At 34.2% G+C, this 21,010-nt stretch overlaps 1 protein-coding gene across 3 annotated transcripts in view; it reads right to left on the reverse strand.

Moving 5' to 3' along the window:
• Positions 1–3,985: 3,985 nt before the first annotated feature.
• Positions 3,986–21,010, reverse strand: part of LOC117419767 (contactin-1-like) — a 94,606-nt gene continuing 77,581 nt past the window's right edge. For all 3 annotated transcript variants that reach the window (XM_058985757.1, XM_034032843.3, XM_058985758.1), the window contains exons 16-23: positions 20,330–20,479; positions 18,898–18,968; positions 17,631–17,865; positions 15,769–15,872; positions 13,091–13,277; positions 12,615–12,727; positions 11,824–11,980; positions 3,986–6,308 (exon numbers count right to left, since the gene is read on the reverse strand). In XM_058985757.1, coding sequence (XP_058841740.1) covers positions 6,217–6,308; positions 11,824–11,980; positions 12,615–12,727; positions 13,091–13,277; positions 15,769–15,872; positions 17,631–17,865; positions 18,898–18,968; positions 20,330–20,479 — 1,109 coding nt within the window. In that variant the 3' untranslated portion in view covers positions 3,986–6,216. The remainder of the gene's footprint in view (positions 6,309–11,823; positions 11,981–12,614; positions 12,728–13,090; positions 13,278–15,768; positions 15,873–17,630; positions 17,866–18,897; positions 18,969–20,329; positions 20,480–21,010) is intronic.

A 21,010-nucleotide genomic window follows, 5' to 3' on the forward strand; every position in this document is an offset into this window, starting at 1 on the left:
GGTTTATGTTCCTAAAGTCTCTCTAATTTAACCATCACAAACGTCAACACACAACTTGGTACAAGGTTATTTGCCTATCAACTTTCTTGAAATTAGTTTCCTGTAAACTTGAATCTTGGATTTTGAATCACTCTCACACAATTATTTTACATAATTTATTAGAGATACTTTTTGTCACTGAACATTTACTGTTATCAATAATGTTCCTCATAATATTTTTAAATTGAATACGTGCCAGTGCCCCCCCCCCCTTATTTAATCCCATTTACACACACACACACACATATATATATATATATATATATATATATATATATATATATATATATATATATATATATATATATATATATACTGTATATATTCTAGTGTGTTTAGCTGCCAATGATGATGACGATTTTATCTTAGCTTTGTTTTTTGTGTCAAGAAACCCTTGTAAATGAGAATGGGTACTTTTCTGGTTGAATAAATAATAGTAAATAATTGTCAATGCAATCAATGGGACATGAGTCCAGTTCTAACATTATCAGAACTGAATTAAACAGCCTGATGTCTGGAATATGGAGGGACATATTTGTAAAATATTGGGAGGTCTTATTTGTTTACAGGCTCGTTATGACTTCTTAATATTCCATAGAATGTGCAAACGTTGGAACAAATTACAGGACATGTCCCCTGGTGAAGTCATGAACGGGTGTTTTTTGTAAATAGAAGATAAAATGCAGGGCAATTGGTATATGTGGTCATGTAGTTATATGTAGTCGGGTTTCTGAATATCACATTTGAATCAGTTCAGTTGAATAAACTGGCTGCTCTCTTCACACAAAATCGCGGTTGATTTCCTTCAGATTAACCTGATTAATGATATCCTGTTTTTGTCTCTGGTGCACTAAAAATGTTATATCCTTTCTGCTTTTATTTTGAAGGCATCATTGGTTGTATGTCCTAAACTAATGGAGCCCAGATGTTCAATGCAGGGGTTTAACCCTTAAATTGAAACCCAATATGCCACCCAGGTGCAAGGAAAGCAGAGCAATAATTTCATATTGTTCTACATTGCATTTGCAGGTGGTTGAGATTCTAGCATGAGATAATACTAGATTAAATTGATGTTACTGTTTACACAGCATTTACTGCATTATTGTCACTGCTTCAAAGTCATATTATATTTCATTATGAAGTCAAGCGCTAAATGTATTTTTTTTTTTTAATTCTTTTAAACATTACTTATGATGTGCATGGCAAAACAGCATGGCAACTCCTACTTAGAGATGCAATGACAGATGGTTTAGTAACTAGCATGACGTGAACTCACCTGAACTACTTTAGTGTGTTTCTGTCAATTTGGGGGTCACATAAGCTTTTACATTGTGTAGGGTCTTGCAAGAGGGTGATGTCATGCAGATAGAGATTTTCTTTGTATTTTCTTTTAAATATTTTGGCAAATAACTTACTCATGAAGGGCGAGGTGCAGATGGCCCTGGAGCCTCAAACTATCCATCAGTCTCTCCACCCATTAAAACACAACACAGTGTGGGCTGGGCTTCCATACTAGTGCCTTGGATCTACATCGTGTGGGTCGTTATTGAAAACCCAGTCCAGCAGGACTGGAACGTTGTCTATGGAAACATGTCAGGTATACCCTTTTCAGACCACCCATACAGACCTTTAAGTTTATAGTGTGGGAAAGTAAAATTCATTCTATGGTAAAACTATTATATGGAAACTAAATCAAGTAGACAAACAATTCTGTTAGTATCTTTTTCAGTGTTGGTGGTTTTACTTTAGAATTCTGCTTAGGCGTTTTGAATTTATGGATAACATTTTTGTTTTATAGTAAAAGTCATTTTATACACACAGGTTTTTACTTTCACACAAGATGGAGGGTCATGGATAGTCAGTAGGCATCCTCTGAACCCACTGCCAAGCCAGACACTTCTGTAAGGAGGTCAACAGCTGATGACGAGGTACCAGTCCCTGAGGGAGCATCCATACTGGTACCTACTCTACTGTATCTCCACAACAAAACAAAAAAAAATGGCATAGCCCTTCACTTTTATTAACTGCTAGTGTTTCGCCTGTCCTACTGTTATATTATCAAAATTGCTTTTCCATCCACCATTAAAAACTAAATAAAAAATAAAACACATCAAAAAGACTTTCTAAATATCTTGTGGGTCATTTTAAAGCTTTTAAAGTGTAAAATGCTAAAGTTACAAAACACGAAATAAACCATTCAGGTTGATTGAAGGCTATTTTATGTACCTTTTTTTCAGTTCGTTACTTGAGTGTTGAAACACTATTGGTTAGGGGTAGCACCAAACAATCGACTGGTCAACTAATCGAATAGTAGTGACAGTCGACTTCTGAAACTTGTGTCAAATGATTGTGTGGAGTAGTGGTTAGGGCTCTGGACTCTTGACCGGAGGATCGTGGGTTCAATCCCAGGTGGGGGACACTGCTGCTGTACCCTTGAGCAAGGCACTTTACCTAGATTGCTCGACTAAAAACCCACCTGTATAAATGGATAATTGTAAGTAAAAATAATGTGATATCTTGTAACAATTGTAAGTCGCCCTGGATAAGGGCATCTGCTAAAAAATAAATAATAATTGCGAAGCGCGGTTTCAACCTATTGACATATAAATAACATTAATAAATAATTTTTAAAAATTCCAAGTTTTAAAAACAGCAGTGTTACAAAACAGTACTATACATTATCAAATACATGATTTATTTACTTATTTATTTTTAAAAGTGGTGACGAGTCGACCTATTCGACTATTTTTACCTCAACTATTGCACTTGGAATAAAGAGCCTATTTATTTTGTAGAAAAGCACATGGATTATAATAGTATTTATTGTTAGGTCTACTGTACTTGGTTGTCTACAATTCAAGATCCAGTATTATTTGCCAAACTTATTAAATACAACTCATCCATACTTTTCAAAATCAGCTTCAAGTTTAAACTTGTTTCTGTGAAACGAACCAGAACTAAAGTTTTGTTTTATGATTTGTAATGGTATTTTACTTTACATATGGGGACAAAGTCAATAAATCTCAAACTATATCTTTGAAGGAGATTTAAATTGAACACTCTGTTTGTTTCACCAACCAAAAATAAATTTTCTAAATCTCTTGTATATAGAATAACACAATAACAAATGATATCCAAACTTATCCTGTATTTTGCATGGTTATCCATCTTAGCATGGAATGGTAGCAATATATTTTAAAATGTTACTAAATCCATTAAAACACACTTAAAAAGGATTATAGTAGTCTCCCAAGTCATTCAGGGCAATAGCTGTGGTAACCAAAGAACGTCCTAAAAGAGATATAAGGATCTTGAGTGGTAAAACATATCATCTTGTTACCTGTGTGAATGTCTCAGGTTTGACCATAAATCCTCTTCTTCAAAGTTTAAGTAGGAAACTGGGAACTATAAAGATAATCAGACTGAAATATTCAATATTAAATGTCAAATTACATATAGCTGTACATGTGAAATACAGATCTGGCATATCAAATACGTATCATGTATGCCAAAAGATGTTGTTTTTCTCAAATAAACTTTTGATTGAGTAACACACTGACAAATCTTTCAAACCAAGTGGAAACATGTTCCTTTGAAATGTCAACATATTTCAAGTTTCCAGTTTTTAATTGTAAAAATGACCCATATGCAACAGGCAGAGGCTGGGCGCAAAGCTGCCAATAGAGGCCTTGCCAATTGGCTACAGCAAAGCAGGGATAATCTGAATCACAGCCCTCATGAACAGAATGTACATCTTGAAATGTACATGGAGTCTGTTACTGTCTGGGGACCACCAGTAAATATAACTGAGTGTGTTGCACATGTTTAGACCACATTTTCATGATTTAGCTAATACGGTCCATATCATTTACTACATTAGGACCTATTTATTTTCTTTTACTAAATACTATATTTGATTATGGCACAATGCACAGAAAACAACACATTTGTCTATATAAATTTTAATTGAGAAGACTGGCTTTATGTAAGCAGATAATACATAGGTTAGGCTTATTTACAATATTTCTGACACATAGGGTTTCATTCAAACATGTATGTTTTTATACCAGTAAAGGCAGTTTAGAGTTACCTGATCAGTATGTGAGCTGAATTATTTTTTATATGTAATTATGTTTAAATTAAGCTTTACCTTCCATTTCCATTTCATGCACAATAAATGTACCCATTTGCTCTGAATATCATAGATTTTGCAGTTAAAGGCATTCATGCATTTGGCAATTTGTTCAGTTGATTTGTTGATTATGTAGAAAAGAAAACACACTTTTTGGTGGTTTCATATTAGGTACTCACAATGCAGAAGTGTATATTTGTGTATCATACTGATGTGTTTCAAACATAACATTTCTGGGAAACTATACATCTCTATTTTCAATAAACATTTCTGTGATAAGTCATAAAAAATTATTATATCAAACCAAAAAAACAACATTTTAAGTCACAGACATAAAACTCATTAACAACTTGTTTCCTTCATATTTAAAAAATACAAAAATCATATATTACTGTAATAATAACAAAGAAATGTATATTTAAGCAATATTGTGCCTATTCTGCTTTTTGACAGTTAATAATACCAATATGCTTGCTGCTTTTATTTTTGTTTACTGCGAAATTCTAAAAGATAAAAACTACCTCTAGTGAGCTTGCCAGGGTGTGCTACTAAAACATCATTCAAAGCTAGTATTTTTGAAGCATCAGACATTGTACTACTTGAGCCAGCTGTTTCAGAACCACTTCATATAGTCAACACTCACACTCAGACTGGAATATCAACAATTTAAACAACAAAAAGTACATTCTTTACACAGCACCAGCATGTAATACTGATTTCCCAACGATACAGTCAAAACAAAACTATATCTGTTTTGTATCATACTTGTTTACCAACTTTCAGTCCAGTCAATTTGTTATACACAGTATTATGATTCCCAAATACACTGTCATCACCATACATTTAAAATTGATGTTATAAAAAAAATGTTGTCAGTGAGTTACTGTATACATGTTAATATTTCCTATTCATTGCTTTAGGTTTCTATTTTTGTATTATTCTTGTTCTTCATTTACTATTGCTTTCAATCAGTAAAGGCCAAGACAGCTCATAACTATGCTACAGACTGGAAGTGTTTCTAGACATTCAATATTATTTTGCCAGATACAGGAGAATTGTTTTCATATCAGATTTTTCTTTACAATAACTTGTTATGGTAGCACTATAAAAACATTATAGTAGTCTGCTGTTATATATTTTTTAGATTTGGCCTTAGATAAAAACAGACACTTTGTCAAAATATTATCACAAGATTCTTAGCACACAACTTATGATTCCAATTGATCTTGCAACATTGAAAGAATGGTATCATGGTAGAATAAAGATATAATTCCAAAAACACCAGACTTAGAATCACAAAATGACTTACTATTAATTTTCTTGTGATGTTAAAAAATATCACAGTTTTTTTTTGTATGGATATCCTACAAAGTCAATTATGAAGTTTAAAAAATGCAAAAAGCCAATTGCTAGATGTGCAGATAGTGATGAGCTGTGCATATGTAGGCTATAGCAAGCAAAGCTAAGCTGCATAATGAAACATTTAAGCTTGTTACTATATACAGCATGTAAATGAAATTTGTATTTGTTTTGACTGTATCTATATAGGGGGTGCTTTATTTATGTAGAAAGGAACAACAGCCGTTAATCAAATATGCAGAACACAAACATATAAGACAGACTCAATTACTCTTACATGTACCAGTTACACCCGAATGTTCTACTAAATAAATTGGACATTTGTTCTTGAAGTTAAATCCCCTACTGTGGGGATTTAACAGCCTTAGCTATTGTATTTATATCACTGTTATCTTGTACCTTGTGACCAAATCATGCAATTGTAAAAGATCATTGTAAATGTTTCTATAAGGCATATTGAACATGTTAAAAGAATTCTCTTTCAGATATATTTTTTATAGGTACTTAATATGGGATTTTCTGGCTGTCTTTGTCCTTTAAACATTTCACAAGTCTTTTCCACTTATATATTCCAAAGAGCATTGTATTTGGCTTTAAGATGATGCCAGGGATTCTGGAAAGAGCCAACGTCCTCACAGGCTTGAAACTTTCGGAGTCCACTTCACTCAGAAAAATAATATGGCGACTCACAGCTCCAGGCAACGAAGAGCAACCAGGACCAAAAACAGCAAACTGGTGACACTGGCAGACTGTACACTGGTGGCTCCTCCGTGTTCACCTACAATTTCAAACAAAAGCAGACAATCAATACTCAGACAGTGCTATTCCAACTGTGTTAGCAATTGCTTCCCAGACACACAGAACATCTGAACAATCTTTGTTTTTTTGGATACAGTATGTAGTTTGGACCTTGGCATCTATGGTGTATGGTAGGAAGGAATGTATAATTCATAGTAAAGCCTTAAACAATGGATAGTGAGTGTTGTCGAGACTCTTGGGTGAAATATTTCAACATAGTGAAGCAAAATAGTAATACTTTACCATGGATGGTACTGGAGACAGCCACCTGATTTAATATAGGAGGCTTTGTGGTCCAGTGGTTAAAGAAAGGGGCTTATTACATGAAGGTTCCTGGTTCAATCCCAGCCCAGCCACTGACTCACTGTGTTTGACCCTAAGCATGTCACTTAACCTCCTTGTGCTCTGTCCTTCAAATGAGATGTAAAACCGAGGACCTGTTGTAAGAGACTCTGAAGCTGCAGTTGTTGATGCATAGTTCACCCCCTAGACTGCAAGTTGCTTTGGATAAAAGCATCTGCTAAATGACTAATTAATAATATTATTAGTTGCTAGAATCATGGATAAATCACATAATCACGTGACTTCAGGGATACAACTGTTGTGTTCCTTTCAAGTCAGTGGATTATGGTAATTTTGTGAAGCACTTTTATTCAGCCCAAACGCTCATTATTGATTTTTATTTTATTTCTCATATGTACAAAACAATGTTTTTTAAAAACAACTCCTCCAGTGTGCTCCATTGGACACCCCTACAAGATGGGCAGAAGGGCAAAAAAGTGCACTTCTTTGTAGCTTGCAAAAAAACAACACCATTGGGACCAGGTCAAATGAACTGACAATCCGCTTCTTTCCTGATAATCAATTCTGTACTACATCTAACAGCACCGTATACAAGGCGAAATTTACAACATTCAATTTCTTAAAAAACATTTTTGACCTTGAACTTCTGATGGTGGGGAGTACATTGCGTCAGTAGCCAATGTCCGCTTTCCTGGAGCAACACACTTTGCTCTCAACAACCTGTTTATTTTTAACCTGAAAGCTCTTCTTAAATATCTTTACAAAAAAAAAGTCTCTTTTCTGTTCTCAGTACATAAACAGTTGTCATTTTTAAGGAATAATTTGTGCTGTTGCTGTTCCTGTAGAATTCTGTCATCAAACTTCATGAGCCTTGTTAAAAAATGTTATTAGAATGGTATTTTAGAAATATGTGGATCGTTCATCCAAAGTATGTTAATGGGGTTTATGAAGTTTGATAAACATGGCAGCTATTTGGTTTATGAAGTGAAAGGATAGGCACGGACCAGCCACAGTCTTGCAGATCATACATACGGCAATGCTGCTAAGGATTATGTTAAACTCACAATGTTTTTAAAACTTCTGCATTGTACCCTCTTGACTGCTTTTATTTTCAGGGACCATGAAATCAAGCTGTCAAGAGCGTTCCGGCTGAATGATAATGGATATGACGGTGCTTCCTTCAGCAAGTGAGATCAATTACAAAATGGTATAGCTGTCTTTGTAAAAAGGTAATGTATCCAACAAAAAACAGGGCAAAGGAATGAACACATGGAGGTAGTTAAATCATGGACTGTGGGGACTTGCCATTATTTATAAATTACTAACGCTTTAAAAATGTCAATGGATGGTGCTAGCACACAGACTTCTCTGGTGACTTTCCTTCAGTATGTGCTAGCTCTTAAAAATGATAATTGAGGTTTGGTATGTTTCATTTTCACATTGTTTTATTTCCACACTATGATAATGGCCTAATGTACTTATACATTTGTCAAACCTTTATTTAAAATAAGAGATATTGTTTCAGGCTGGATATAGACAAATCATTGAGCTCTGTCATGGTTGACTTCAAACACACCACACCCATCTGCTGAACTTAACCCAGAACCCTACTTCACAATTGAAAATCCATGAGACACAAACTTGTTCATGAACGTGTTCATACGGTAAGGATTTAAAAAAGAAAAACGGCATTATTAAAAACATCAATCACTTAGTGTTTCCACATCTGTCTGGAGATGACAATTTGGGTTTCTAAGAAAGAATTCAATATTAGATTATTACATACAAATTGGCTGTTGGAAAACATGAACTCAATGAGGCAAATTGCTGTCTGGTTGCAGTTGTCGTCTGGTGATGTATGGATGATTCTGAAAAGCATATTTTAAACTGGTGAAAATAAGGGCTTAAGGAAAAGGGTTGTCAAATGTATCCCTTTAAGATGTTGTATGTTTTATTAAATAATGTTTATGTATTTAAGTACAGCAGAGTCTTATAATATACAACAATGTTGAATATATCATCTTTAAGTGTTTCGTGTGGAATGGAATGAAAATAACATAAAAGCAGATCCCATTTTTTCTCACGTTTCCATGTTTGTTTTGCCTTTCTTACAGTGATGCTTGTAGCTGATCTTCATAAGGAGGAGGAAGTAGGGTACCTGGTGTTCCTCATGTCTTTCATTTCTGAATGTCTGGGTAGTTGAAACTACCTTTCAGAGATGTACGCAAACAAGTCAACAAGGAACTTGCGAAGTAAAGGTGCAGAATGGAAAACTAAGGCTACAGAGGATACGCCATAAAGGTTCACATACTACTGTAGTTATTCCACGAATGAGGATAGCTGAATAACCCAAGTTGAGTGGGTTCTTTACGGGTATCCTCATGAGTGAAAGAACCACAGCGCTCTATGAACTGTAATGGTGCATTATGTGTATATAACAAGTACCATGGAAAATGAATGTTTAAACCTATATTAAACAACTGAATTCTGAGAATGACTTTGATTAGATCAAGCGCCGCACTTGCTTAGGAACATGGCGTACTTTTAAACAGCATGATCTGGCAAGTCATTTTGTTGTTGGATTTAAAGGAATGCGAAATAGATTCCAAAATACAGTAGATAATGTAAAAAAAAAATATTCAGTCATGACCACCGAGTATGAAAAAGTTGATTCTACTGTAGATCTCTCAATGCTTGCTGTATAAAGGCAAATATCCAGCACGAAGCAAAGAGAAAATAGAGCTTAATAAAGCTACTTCACAAACAAATATCATGATCATAGATGAATGACTTCAATTGATGAGTAGCAGCTAGGAAACCAGTGGAAACTAAACAAAGTGGGATTTTTCAATGAAATAGAATGATAATTAATAATAGCAACATTATTCTTTTTTTTCAATGGTGGTGTAATGCTAACAATACTGTACTTGTTAGCAACAGTAATGTGTTTATTACTTTGTTGAGATTTGATGGTAACCTGGTAGTTGCCTAGTAGAAGCAGATATTAATCTTTCAGCTCCATCTGGTTCACTCGGCAGCAAAAAAGAGCTCTTAAGGAGTACGGTAAAAGACTACTGCTTGTGTAGGTGTATCAAAAATGACTTCTCCTGTTGTATAAATCTTTTTTCAACTTAACTCAGAGTGACTGTCAACATTTTTAAAAGAACACCACAAGTAAAAGGAAAAGGGCTCTAGCACAAGTTTTGTTGTCCATGCTTCATATTCACAGAAAATTAATATTCCCACTAAATTATAGCTTTCCACACCATATAATTTGTCTGCTATAATTAGTTTGGCAGCAGATTGGTTGAGGAAACTGGGATTACAATTCATGCATTTTATTAGCGAACAGAGCATAGCTCTGCTTGCAAGATGATTTGTGAATCATCTACTGTATTACATTGACCACATATGAAGGTTTTATAATCTGATTGTTCCCCCAATTCATCTGTGTGCTGTAAAATTAGGCATTAGAAAAAAAAACATATATTGATATAAAATGGAAATAAAACAGTATATATCTAAACATTATGGGTTAGGTTTACTAGGTTTTCTTCCCAATGCAAAGTTTTCTCAATTTTTTTGTGGTTCAAAACTACCGTAATGTTTTGTTCTTGAGCTACACCTCAGCACTGGTGGTGTGAAAAAGTTGACAACAGTAAATTTGATTTGTGAAATAAATACGTTTAACAAATTGTTCATAAAGAAAACTATACGTGTATTAAAATGAAATGGTGCATTAAACTCGGTTATCAGTGATACTATTTTTTGTTTTGTTTTTAATCTAGTCACATTAGATACTCCACTCAAATGAGAATATGAGTGGAGAAAAAGTGCATTCAGAATTCACCATTTCATTTCACACGTCTTGATTACCAGTCATCACTATGTATTACAGGTCTGGTAACGTTACTTATTGTACTGTTTTCTCCAATAATAAGTGATACAGAAGTGCAGTCTAAGTATAAGTAGTACAGCATGACATGTACTCAGCGCATGTGGTGTAAGTATGCGTGTAGGTCATCTAGGAAGATCATCTATGAATTTATAAAACAGCTAGTAATACCTGCAGCTAATGCTTGTTCTTCAGTTATCCCAGCATCAGTGTGTAAAAGGCATTTTTAAAAAAATATTCTTCATCTAGACCAGGGTCCCTGGAGAGCTACAGGGTCTGTTTTTTGTTTCAACCAAGCTCTCAGTTACTTAATTGAACCAATTACTTTTTAATTAGTCAAGATTAACATATGTTCCAGATCTTTAGCTATTGATGATGTAAAGACACCTATAAAACCTGCAGGACTGAGGATCTCCAGAACCAGGTTGGAGACCCATGATCTAGACTGTACAGGTCACAGCAGACATCTTCAATATCCTTTATTTGATACTGAACTTGCATACTCTCCATCTTACCACATACTGGTAACGTTTTGTTTAAATAAACGTTACTGAGTATTCTGCAGTGTGTATAGTATTGAAGGTCAATGAATTAGGAAATCTTTTAGAATGGAAAAAGAGGTTAAAGGGTTCTGGAGCTCGTCCTATGAAACATCTAATACAGGGGTCTCCAGCCCAGGTCCTGGAGAGCCCCATAAATGGCAAAATATCTGGAATGCATGTTAATCTTGACTAATTAAGCTAATAATTGGTTCAATTAAGTAACTGAGAGCTTGGTTGAAACAAAAAACAGACCCTGTAGCTCTCCAGGACCAGGGTTGGAGACCCCTGATTTTACTCATCAACAGAACAAATCCACCCCAAACCATGTAAATATACCCTCAATCATGCAGTTATACTGGTAAACATGTAAATATAGCCATGCAAGTATACTACAGAACCAGATGAAACTTCCACCCCAATTGAATTAGACACATCTATGTGCACCGGTTCAGTTAAAACACAGGTTTCGCCATTAAAGTTCCATCATACCCACCTCAGGAATAAACACTAATGCTGGCCGAGTGGAAATAATCCTTCGGTAACAAGACGCTGCTCCTTGATTATTCCAAATTGATATGCCTTAATAATCACGATGCAATAAGTCTCACATCTGGTCCACTAACTAACTAACTAACTAACTAACAACATTACATTGATTGTATGAATTAGAACATACCTTGGAAAGTAATTTCTCTTAAATGTACAGGTATTTCCCTAATTGAATAAATAAATGATTAATAAATGAAAGCAATTACCCGTGATTTTGACTTGAGCCACTGCTCCATCTCCTCCTTCACTATGTGCACGAACTTCAACAATATACTCGCCATCTTTTGGAACTGGTACATCTATATAGTGTTTACCGGTTGAATACAACATTCCATCGGGCTGTCCTTCTTGTCTGTACAGCACCTGAAGAACCATTAAAACAATATTATGCCAAAATACGTGTCTAAATAATATAATAATACAAACTGAATCAGAAAATTGACATTTCTGGTGAAAGTGTATCCTTTTTTATAAACAAAGTCAAGGGGAGCATTAGTTATGTCATGATTTAGCAGAAATTGAACTGTATTTTATTATAGAAAGCTATCCACTAAGACAACAGGCCCAAAAAGAGACTTTATTTGCAGGTAGTCTGGAATAAAAAAACAAATCATATATATATTTTATACATGTCAATTTAAAAGTCTTCACACATGACCTGGCATAAATGCATCCTGACACTGTCATTTATAGAAATGTAAAAAAAAAGTAAAATCGCTGTTACAGGAAGCATCCTATTAATCTAAAAGATATAGCTGTCTATATAAGTTCTAAAATTTCACTTTATATATTTTTCCATCAAAAAGATGCCAAAGTTGGCTTGAGTGTGAAGTATAGTAAACAACTGAAAAGAGATTTGATTAAATAGACAGTATCATCTGATGTCATCCTTTGTAAATGTGATGTTTCATCTCTATATCTCAACAGATAAAAATGTATCATTTTTCTCTTATAAAACACACTGCAACAGAATCATTGAAATATGGAGATGTCTAACCTTGTATCCTTCCACTCTAGATTCATTAGCCAAAGGTTCAACATGCTCCCAGACGATGCTCACTCGGGAACCCACAATATGTTTACTGACTATTTTTGGAGGGCGGCTAGGAGCTGGAAAATAACAAGATTATTCAGATAATGATATAGTATTTGCATGGCGGAAACACCTCTAATTCATTGAAATGTATTGCTGAAACTAACCACCATACTAAAAGGTTAACAAAGAAAAAACAATTACAATTAAATTGCATTTAAACAGAACACTAGGTTAGATAAATAGATGTTACTAGTACTTTCTTAGAATTAGCAGTTTTGTATGAACTTAATTAAGAGCTATTCCATTTCCAAGCTGTACTTAAACAGAGGTTCTGCAAGTACTAGAAACCCACTGTATTGACTATACTGCCATCTCCATACTGTACAGTGAAATTCAAGAAACTGCTTAAAATAAATGGATTTGCAGAATGAACTTACGTGCTTTCTTTGTGTAGATATCATAGAGCTCGCTGGGAGGCCCATACCCAGCTGCGTTAAAGGCACGGACCTCGATGTGGTAATGTGAATCTGGAAGAGTATTTTCCAGTCTGGTTGAATTACTGAGGCTGGACACTTGTACTCGATGTGCAGCTTCTTCTTTGTCTTGTGTCCTCCAGTATCGAACCTGATGAAGAAAGAAAAGTGCTATTGTATGTCATTGACCGAAAAAAAACCAAACTGGCAATTGGCTAGAAAACAGTCACAATCCTTTATAAACTGCCAAAAGCTGGATATCATATCCCAACATACAATAGTACTTGCTTACCTTTGTGCTCACTAGCCTAGAGAATTAATTTGCCAACATAAATAACCTGGTGTACTGTATTTGTAACAACATTGGATTATAACATAAACCTTTTAGAAATAATTTAAATGACTAAACATACATGTTTATGAAGAAAACTTTCAATATAACAGTACCGCCAACATTCTTCAAAATGAGCATGGGACAGAGAGAGAGAGAAACAATACACGTGTTTACGTATGATTATGTTTTGCTTTGTTCAGTCTGTCATACTTATTATGATGACTTGTTGTATGACTTGTATTGTAACACTTGAATGTATTTGTATTTGCTTGCGATTGTAAGTCGCCCTGGATAAGGGCGTCTGCTAAGAAATACATAATAATAAAATAATAATGTAAGAGAGTTGTTAAAAAAAAACTGTTGAATGTTTTCACTTAGCTTTTGCAGACAACTTGTTTTCTTGTAAAATCTGAGTTTGTTAATAAATGTCTGTCGGCTCATAGACTGAATTTGAAAATGGGTTTCATTACCAGTAGGGGTGTGCAAAAACAGGTTACTCATACTCAGAATTGTATTTAAGAAGTTTATCAGCAGGTGTTCAATAAATCCATCCACTACCATGTTGATTTCAAAACAAGAAGTTTAAGTCCTCGGCCCAGTGCCCTGGATGAGAGGAAAATATTCTTCCAGTGGGCTTTTAAAAACACTCAATACATAAATCAACACGGTAGTGAATGGATTTATTGAATACCTGCCAATAAATAGACAGAGATACACTTCTTTATCTCTTATGACAAGTAGAACGCTCCAGTTACATCTGCAGTAAACCTGAATGGCCATGATGAAGTAAGTCAAATTGGAATGTTCCTGTAATATAATTCTAAAGTCATTGTAAACACTGTTTTTAACGTATTATATTAATAGTACGGGTCTTAAAATGCATCACATTCGAAATATTAGCACAGCCTTTCATAATTCCCATAAAACGAAACCCACTGCCTTGTTTGTTGTAAACCCATGTCAAGATAAAAAAGAACAGGGACAATCATAGCGTGTTAACTCTAGGTATATAATTTGATCATTTTATTTATTTTATTTTTTTTTGAACATTTGATCATGTCTTCTGAGACTAGGTGTTTCAGGTCTCTCATCTTACCTGATACAAGTGAGAGATTTGGTGCTTTTAATAAACAGAAGAGCATTTATTTCCCTTTTAAAAAAGGTGTCTCAAGATGATTTGCAGAGATCAGGAGATCTTTTTGATTTGTTGCGGTTGGCTGTGGTTGGAAGACATGCTCTACTACCATCTTGACTTTATCATGCAATATATCTGAACAGTACGTGCAAAACACTTTATTGACCTTAAATATGTTTTAAATTATCTAGTTAACTAGTTCATTACATGCTATATTTATATAATGTCTACCTACAGTATCTGCCAGTCTAAATTTATGATCACTTAAATAAAAAGGTTAAAACTACCCATAAAACAGCACCACTGTACGATACCAGTATGTATTCTACAATATATGATCCAAATCCACTGTGTTGCTAGCCTGGTAAAGGTGTACTGTAAAGCTGCTAGAGTTGAGGTAACACATGTGTGCTGTTTCCTTATGTGTCTGTGGATAGTTTTTCCAAATATGTGTTCTCTTGTAGCTAGTCTGTATATGCATGATATGAGGCTTGGAACGGATCTCTTGACTACATCCTGCCTATCCTGGTAAGTGTTCCTCATATTTCTTGACATTCAAGGATCAGCCGCCAGAAAGTAAGAACAATATATTCAATTTACAGCAAGAAAATGTCTCAAAATATAGTAAAAGTGACCAAATTTTGTTGGTGAGAATAAAACATCTCAGAGCGGTCATAGACAAATGTGCCTTTGAAAAACGATTGCTATGTTTTTTTTAATTGCATCAATCAGCACCATCATAGATTTAGTATTATTATTATTATTATTATTATTATTTATTTATTTATTTATTTATTTCTTAGCCGACGCCCTTATCCAGGGCTACTTACAATTGTTACAAGATATCACATTATTTTTACATAAAATTACCCATTTATACAGTTGGGTTTTTACTGGAGCAATCTAGGTAAAGTACCTTGCTCAAAGGTACAGCAGCATTGTCCCCCACCTGGGATTGAACCCATGACCCTCCGGTCAAGAGTCCAGAGCCCTAACCACTACTCCACACTGCTGCCCTATTTAGACCATGTACCTGATAGAAAAATGCTTCTAAGTAATTTATAGTGTCTAGACTACTGGCAGTTGACCTTATTGGGAATTAATACAATCAGGAATCTCTGCTGTAGAAGCATCAACAGCATGGCATTTTCCTCATGAAAGGTGCAGACATACCTCATACCCCTCTATTGTGTGCTGGACAACAGGCACCCAAGAGACTTGGGCTTCAGAGGATGACAAGCTTTGAGCCGTTACACCTGTTGGTGCTTCAACAGGAGCTGAAAAACATACAATGCAATGTGTGAGCATCAGTAGAATTGCCAGCTTTAAAACTCAATCAAAAATAATAATAAAGGTGCTATTACTGACTACGTCAGTAGACAAATGCAAATGCTCTTTTTAATGTATCATGTTGTGAGACAGTTTATTTTTTATACACACACACACACACACACACACACACACACACACACACACACACACACACACACACACACACACACACACACAGCACAGCTTATTGTACGGTAACATTGCTGAATGTAATTACAACATTGTTTTTATCCTTGCACCAGGCAAGGTTCAGATTGTGGAAAAAGTGGATCTACTGTATAATACTGCCACCCTTTAACTGTTTAAGGGGGATTTATTGACCCACTTAATAAAATTACTACATACAATAAACATACATTGAAATTAGGTCCTTCGAAAATCATTTTTATACATTTTAGGAAGTCAGTATAAGGATCTGCCATGGGTTAGATCATTAAAATTGAACCCCTAAATGTATGTAATATTGTGTGTTCATTCCATGTACTGTAGATCTACTAATCATCATGCATAGTAGTACTTCTGCTTTTATTCATCATTGCCACAGATTAATACTGGCATCTAGTTTACTCTCTTACTTTATTCAATAAGAGATGTTGGTGAAAGATCTCATTTCTCTTGTTAGTGTGAGCTGTCATGTATATATATATATATATATTTCTTATAACAAGTTACAACACACTGCTACTACTGTCTCTGTTCCAGATAACTTTCATCTGATATTTAATCTTCCAACTGGGCACTGAGTCAACTATGCATCAGAACAATCAGAGTTCTGTAGAAATACTTCGTTTCCATGGGAACATATGGAACAAAAAATGATATTTAATTGTTAGCATCTTGCTGCAATAGCTTCTTGATTGCCTTTCAGTAGCTGGTAATAACTCTGCTACTTAACATTGCTGTCTGCACTGTCACTGTCAAAGTACATTGATTCAAATAATAAGAACATATGACAGTACACTTCTTATGATTCATAAATTTGAATGTTCATTGAAAGGCATGTTTAGGAAACATGTAAAAGATGAAAACATACATACAGGCACCTTTTAATAAAATATTAAACTGTCTGTCACAGTTCTCAGTTAATGTAAGGTAACCAAATTAGGAAAAAAGATCAGACTTTCTGTTCTGATTAAAAACTTTTCCTGACAAAAGGAAATGAACAAACTCATTTAATATAATTACAGTTGATGAATACGGTTTAACATGATACCATAGTTACATTACCAATAATTACATACTGTATCTCTTAATCTAATGATTCCCAAACAATTAGATTCAGTTCATAACCATAATATTTCAGAGTAGAAATAGACAGAGATTACTAGGCTGTTCAAAATATTTTGTTATGCGGTTTATTGTTGTTTATTTATTTTTTACATTCTCTGTGGTACAAATGCTATAAATGGCGTCCCCACTGCTACACTAACCCAAGCAGCATACAATTCCAGGAGCAATTCCAACTGCACAACTAAGAGACTGCTAAGAAAAGCACAGGGAAAGCAGTGTTTAGCACTGCACCTGAGAGGCATCAAATAAGGAAATACTATCAATGATAAATACAGACAAATAACTGAAAGATCTTTAACTGAATTAAAGGGGGTTAGTGATAACATTCCTAGTGGTAATACAGTGGTTTGAATAGTAACCCACGAATAGTACTCCTGTAATTATATACTTATATATCTTACAATTCTACTTACTGTCTTGGGCTGAATAAACAACTGCTGTTAGACTGAAGGGTCCCTCTCCCTTGTTGTTGTAAGCTTTGACTTTGACTTGGAATTCAGTGGACGGGGTGATAGACGCATCTTTGTGTACATAACGCCTGGCTTCTGGAGAAGCCACTGTAACCTTTCTCCATTCCTTTTCACCATGAGGCTTAAAGGCCACTATGTAGCCAAAATTACCACCAAAGTAGTACTCTCTTGACACTGGCTATGAAGAGAAAAGAAAAATGTTTATATACATACTCACAAACCTTCAAACTGCAAAAAATGTAACAATACTGCTGAGAAACATTCTTTGGTTTGACTCCAACTTTATTAAGGACATCATATGCAAAACACAAAGAGCATCTGGTATTAATAACATCTTAATACCGGTCTTATCTTACCTACTGACCAATAGCAATGTGAATACAATGCACACGGTCAACCCATCAGACATGTAAACATATCATTACATTTGCTGTGACAAGACACCTAATACCACAAACATGTGTAAAATAGTACATACTTAGCCGATAAAAAAAAGTTGAAAAAAGTTATCACAGATGTTTGTCTCATATTTTTTAGTGCAGCTGGCCAAAACAGAAATCCCAATGAATGCCTCATCTGGCACTAAACCAGTATGTGAGCAGTGTGTCTCTTGAGTTATTATTTCCTGTTCAGAAAACGGTTTGATCTTTATATTTAGACGTCTCTTATTGTATGTTTCTACTTGTCTTTCAACACCATTGACATTATATTCAGTAGATACATCTCTGTAAATAATAAATTAGCTTTAGTGAAAAATGATACTGTTTAACATGTCAGTACTGATAAAGTAACTTTACAAGTCACTCAGAAAACAGAAGCATGTGAGCTGCTTTTCAGTCCATATATATATATATATATATATATATATATATATATATATATATATATATATATATTATTTTACCCCCGATATTTATCTGAAATTGTATAATGTCAAACGTAATTCCATTGGCAACTGGGGTACATAAAAACCAATTCAATAAGCATGACATTGGGGTTGCTGAGTTAGCATTCACTCACTAAACTCTCGCTGTAGACATCAAACAGATGGCACAAGTGAGGCAGTACCTTTTTTTTTTTTTTTACTAATCCATACCCATGCTGGACACCTGCATTTGTCAGTCCATAATTTCTATAAACCCATCCACAGAATGTGCTTTTCTTTATTTTTTTATTTTTTTTTAACAGTCTGTGCGATATCAGAACCTACCGTCCATGTAATTATTAGCTCTCGGTTGTGTCCCCCACCCCCTCCAATATCAGATGGAGCCACAGTGGGAGCTAAAAGAGAAAGGAACAGAAACAGTCTTAATGATGAGTTAAGTTTGTTGAGACGTGATTTTTTCTTTACTAACAAAGCCAAACAACACATGTGGCTCATATAGTTACAATAATAGTGGCCTTTGACTGCTGCCAGGGTCTACAGTACTGCCAAGACTAATACTTAACTGTTACCAGAGGAAAAATGCCAATGAAGTACGGATATCAGCGACATCTTTGAGTCTCTGAAACAATGGGAATAACATGGCAAAAACACTGCCTCCCGCTTTAGCCCTATAATTTTACAAATTCACACTTTTATCAGATAACTTTTTTTTTTCTCCCAAAGGTGCTGTTTACAGAATATAACTGAGACTGATATAATTTAGTATGGTTGTCCTCTTCTCCAAATATTACAAATTAGTGCTCTTGGAATATATGTGCTTTTTTTTTTAATGGAGCAATCTTTTAATACAAGATCACACTTTAAGAAATGTAAGTATTTATTTGTATTGTATGACTCCCAGCCTGACAGTTCTTGCAATGTTAAACCAAAACATTTGATTGTGTTGCATTCTAACATATTTCTTAAAATCTCATTCAAGCATTCATAATTACTGCACAGTATGTACCTTGAGACCATTCACATTTTTACAAAGTGTACATGTTAATGTACTTTTTTTTAACTGTTAACAAATATTTTTAAACATGTGTTTCAGTTATTTATTAGGTAAAATATAGTAATATATGAATACACTTATTATCCATTATATTTGGTTTGGGTGTGTTTGATTTTGAAGGTTGTAACTGGTATTTTTTTAGTAACCAATAATTAAAAGTAATACAAAACAGGATTTGAATTTGAATTTTCAAAAGCTGTGCCAATCCTACACACAGCATTTTTTTCTGTGGGTTACTTACAACTACATTTCTGCCTCAACTACATTTCTAATAAACCACAAGTATGTGGTGGAGCATGGCTTTTTTGCTGCCTTATGGCTTTTTAAATTAAGTTGCTTCATCAAAATATGCATACACATGATCCCACAAGTCATAAACAAATTAAATGGATATTCTTAGAACTTGAATATGTCTTACATCTAAAATTGCATTTGGCCAACCAAATTATATATATATATATATATATATATATATATATATATATATATATATAGATACACAAAACAAATTTGAGAAAATCATAACCATGTAATCGGTGGTCTCATAAGGAAAAACAACAAGATTTATCTATATACATACACAGTATTTCCCACATTTTTAATGCATTCTAGTGAAACTTAAATAAACAAAAATATTAAATGATGAAATCTATTAATACAAAGATGAATAAATACATAAAACAATGTAGAACATGGTCCTACCTGCTTCCAGAGTCTTTATTTGACTCGACGGCATGCTAGGCTCTCCTGTCCCTAATGTATTTGTTGCTATTATACGGAATTCATACTCCATCCAGGGAATTAAATCAATTACATTTGCAGCCTCCATATTGCCTTCAATGTTCGAAGGAGCTGAATAGTGGTACAACATACACAGTTAGAGGTACAAAGCAAAACACAGAGGCAAAAATAATTTTGAATAAAATTAACCTAATTAAACCCTGAAATCGTTCTTTAGATAAGAAAGATGATACTAAAGTTATTATTGATATTAAAATGTATAATTATTGTATTCTTAAATCACAAAAAAATGTAGTATTGTGAAGCCTCAATTTGCAAATCACAAAACTAATGATCTAAATCTATTATCCACATAATTATTTGTCCTGCTTTTTATTCATAGTTCTATGTATCTCGTACACTCCTACTATACATTGTAAATCCAGTTTTATCAATAAGATGTTTTATTAATAAAAGCAGTCAAAAAATAAATAAATAAATAAAACTTTGTCAAAAGGGAACATTGTTTCAGAAGCCATATTTTATATTTTTATCTGGTTGGGAATGCACTTAATTAACACAGATTTATATGTGTGCCAGGGCTGTCCAAAAATACATTCTGGCCAATAGTAGCTACTCAGTTTTACATCACTCCAATAAATG

Source organism: Acipenser ruthenus, chromosome 14 (assembly GCF_902713425.1).
Source record: "Acipenser ruthenus chromosome 14, fAciRut3.2 maternal haplotype, whole genome shotgun sequence".
In the NCBI taxonomy this organism is placed as follows: domain Eukaryota; kingdom Metazoa; phylum Chordata; class Actinopteri; order Acipenseriformes; family Acipenseridae; genus Acipenser; species Acipenser ruthenus.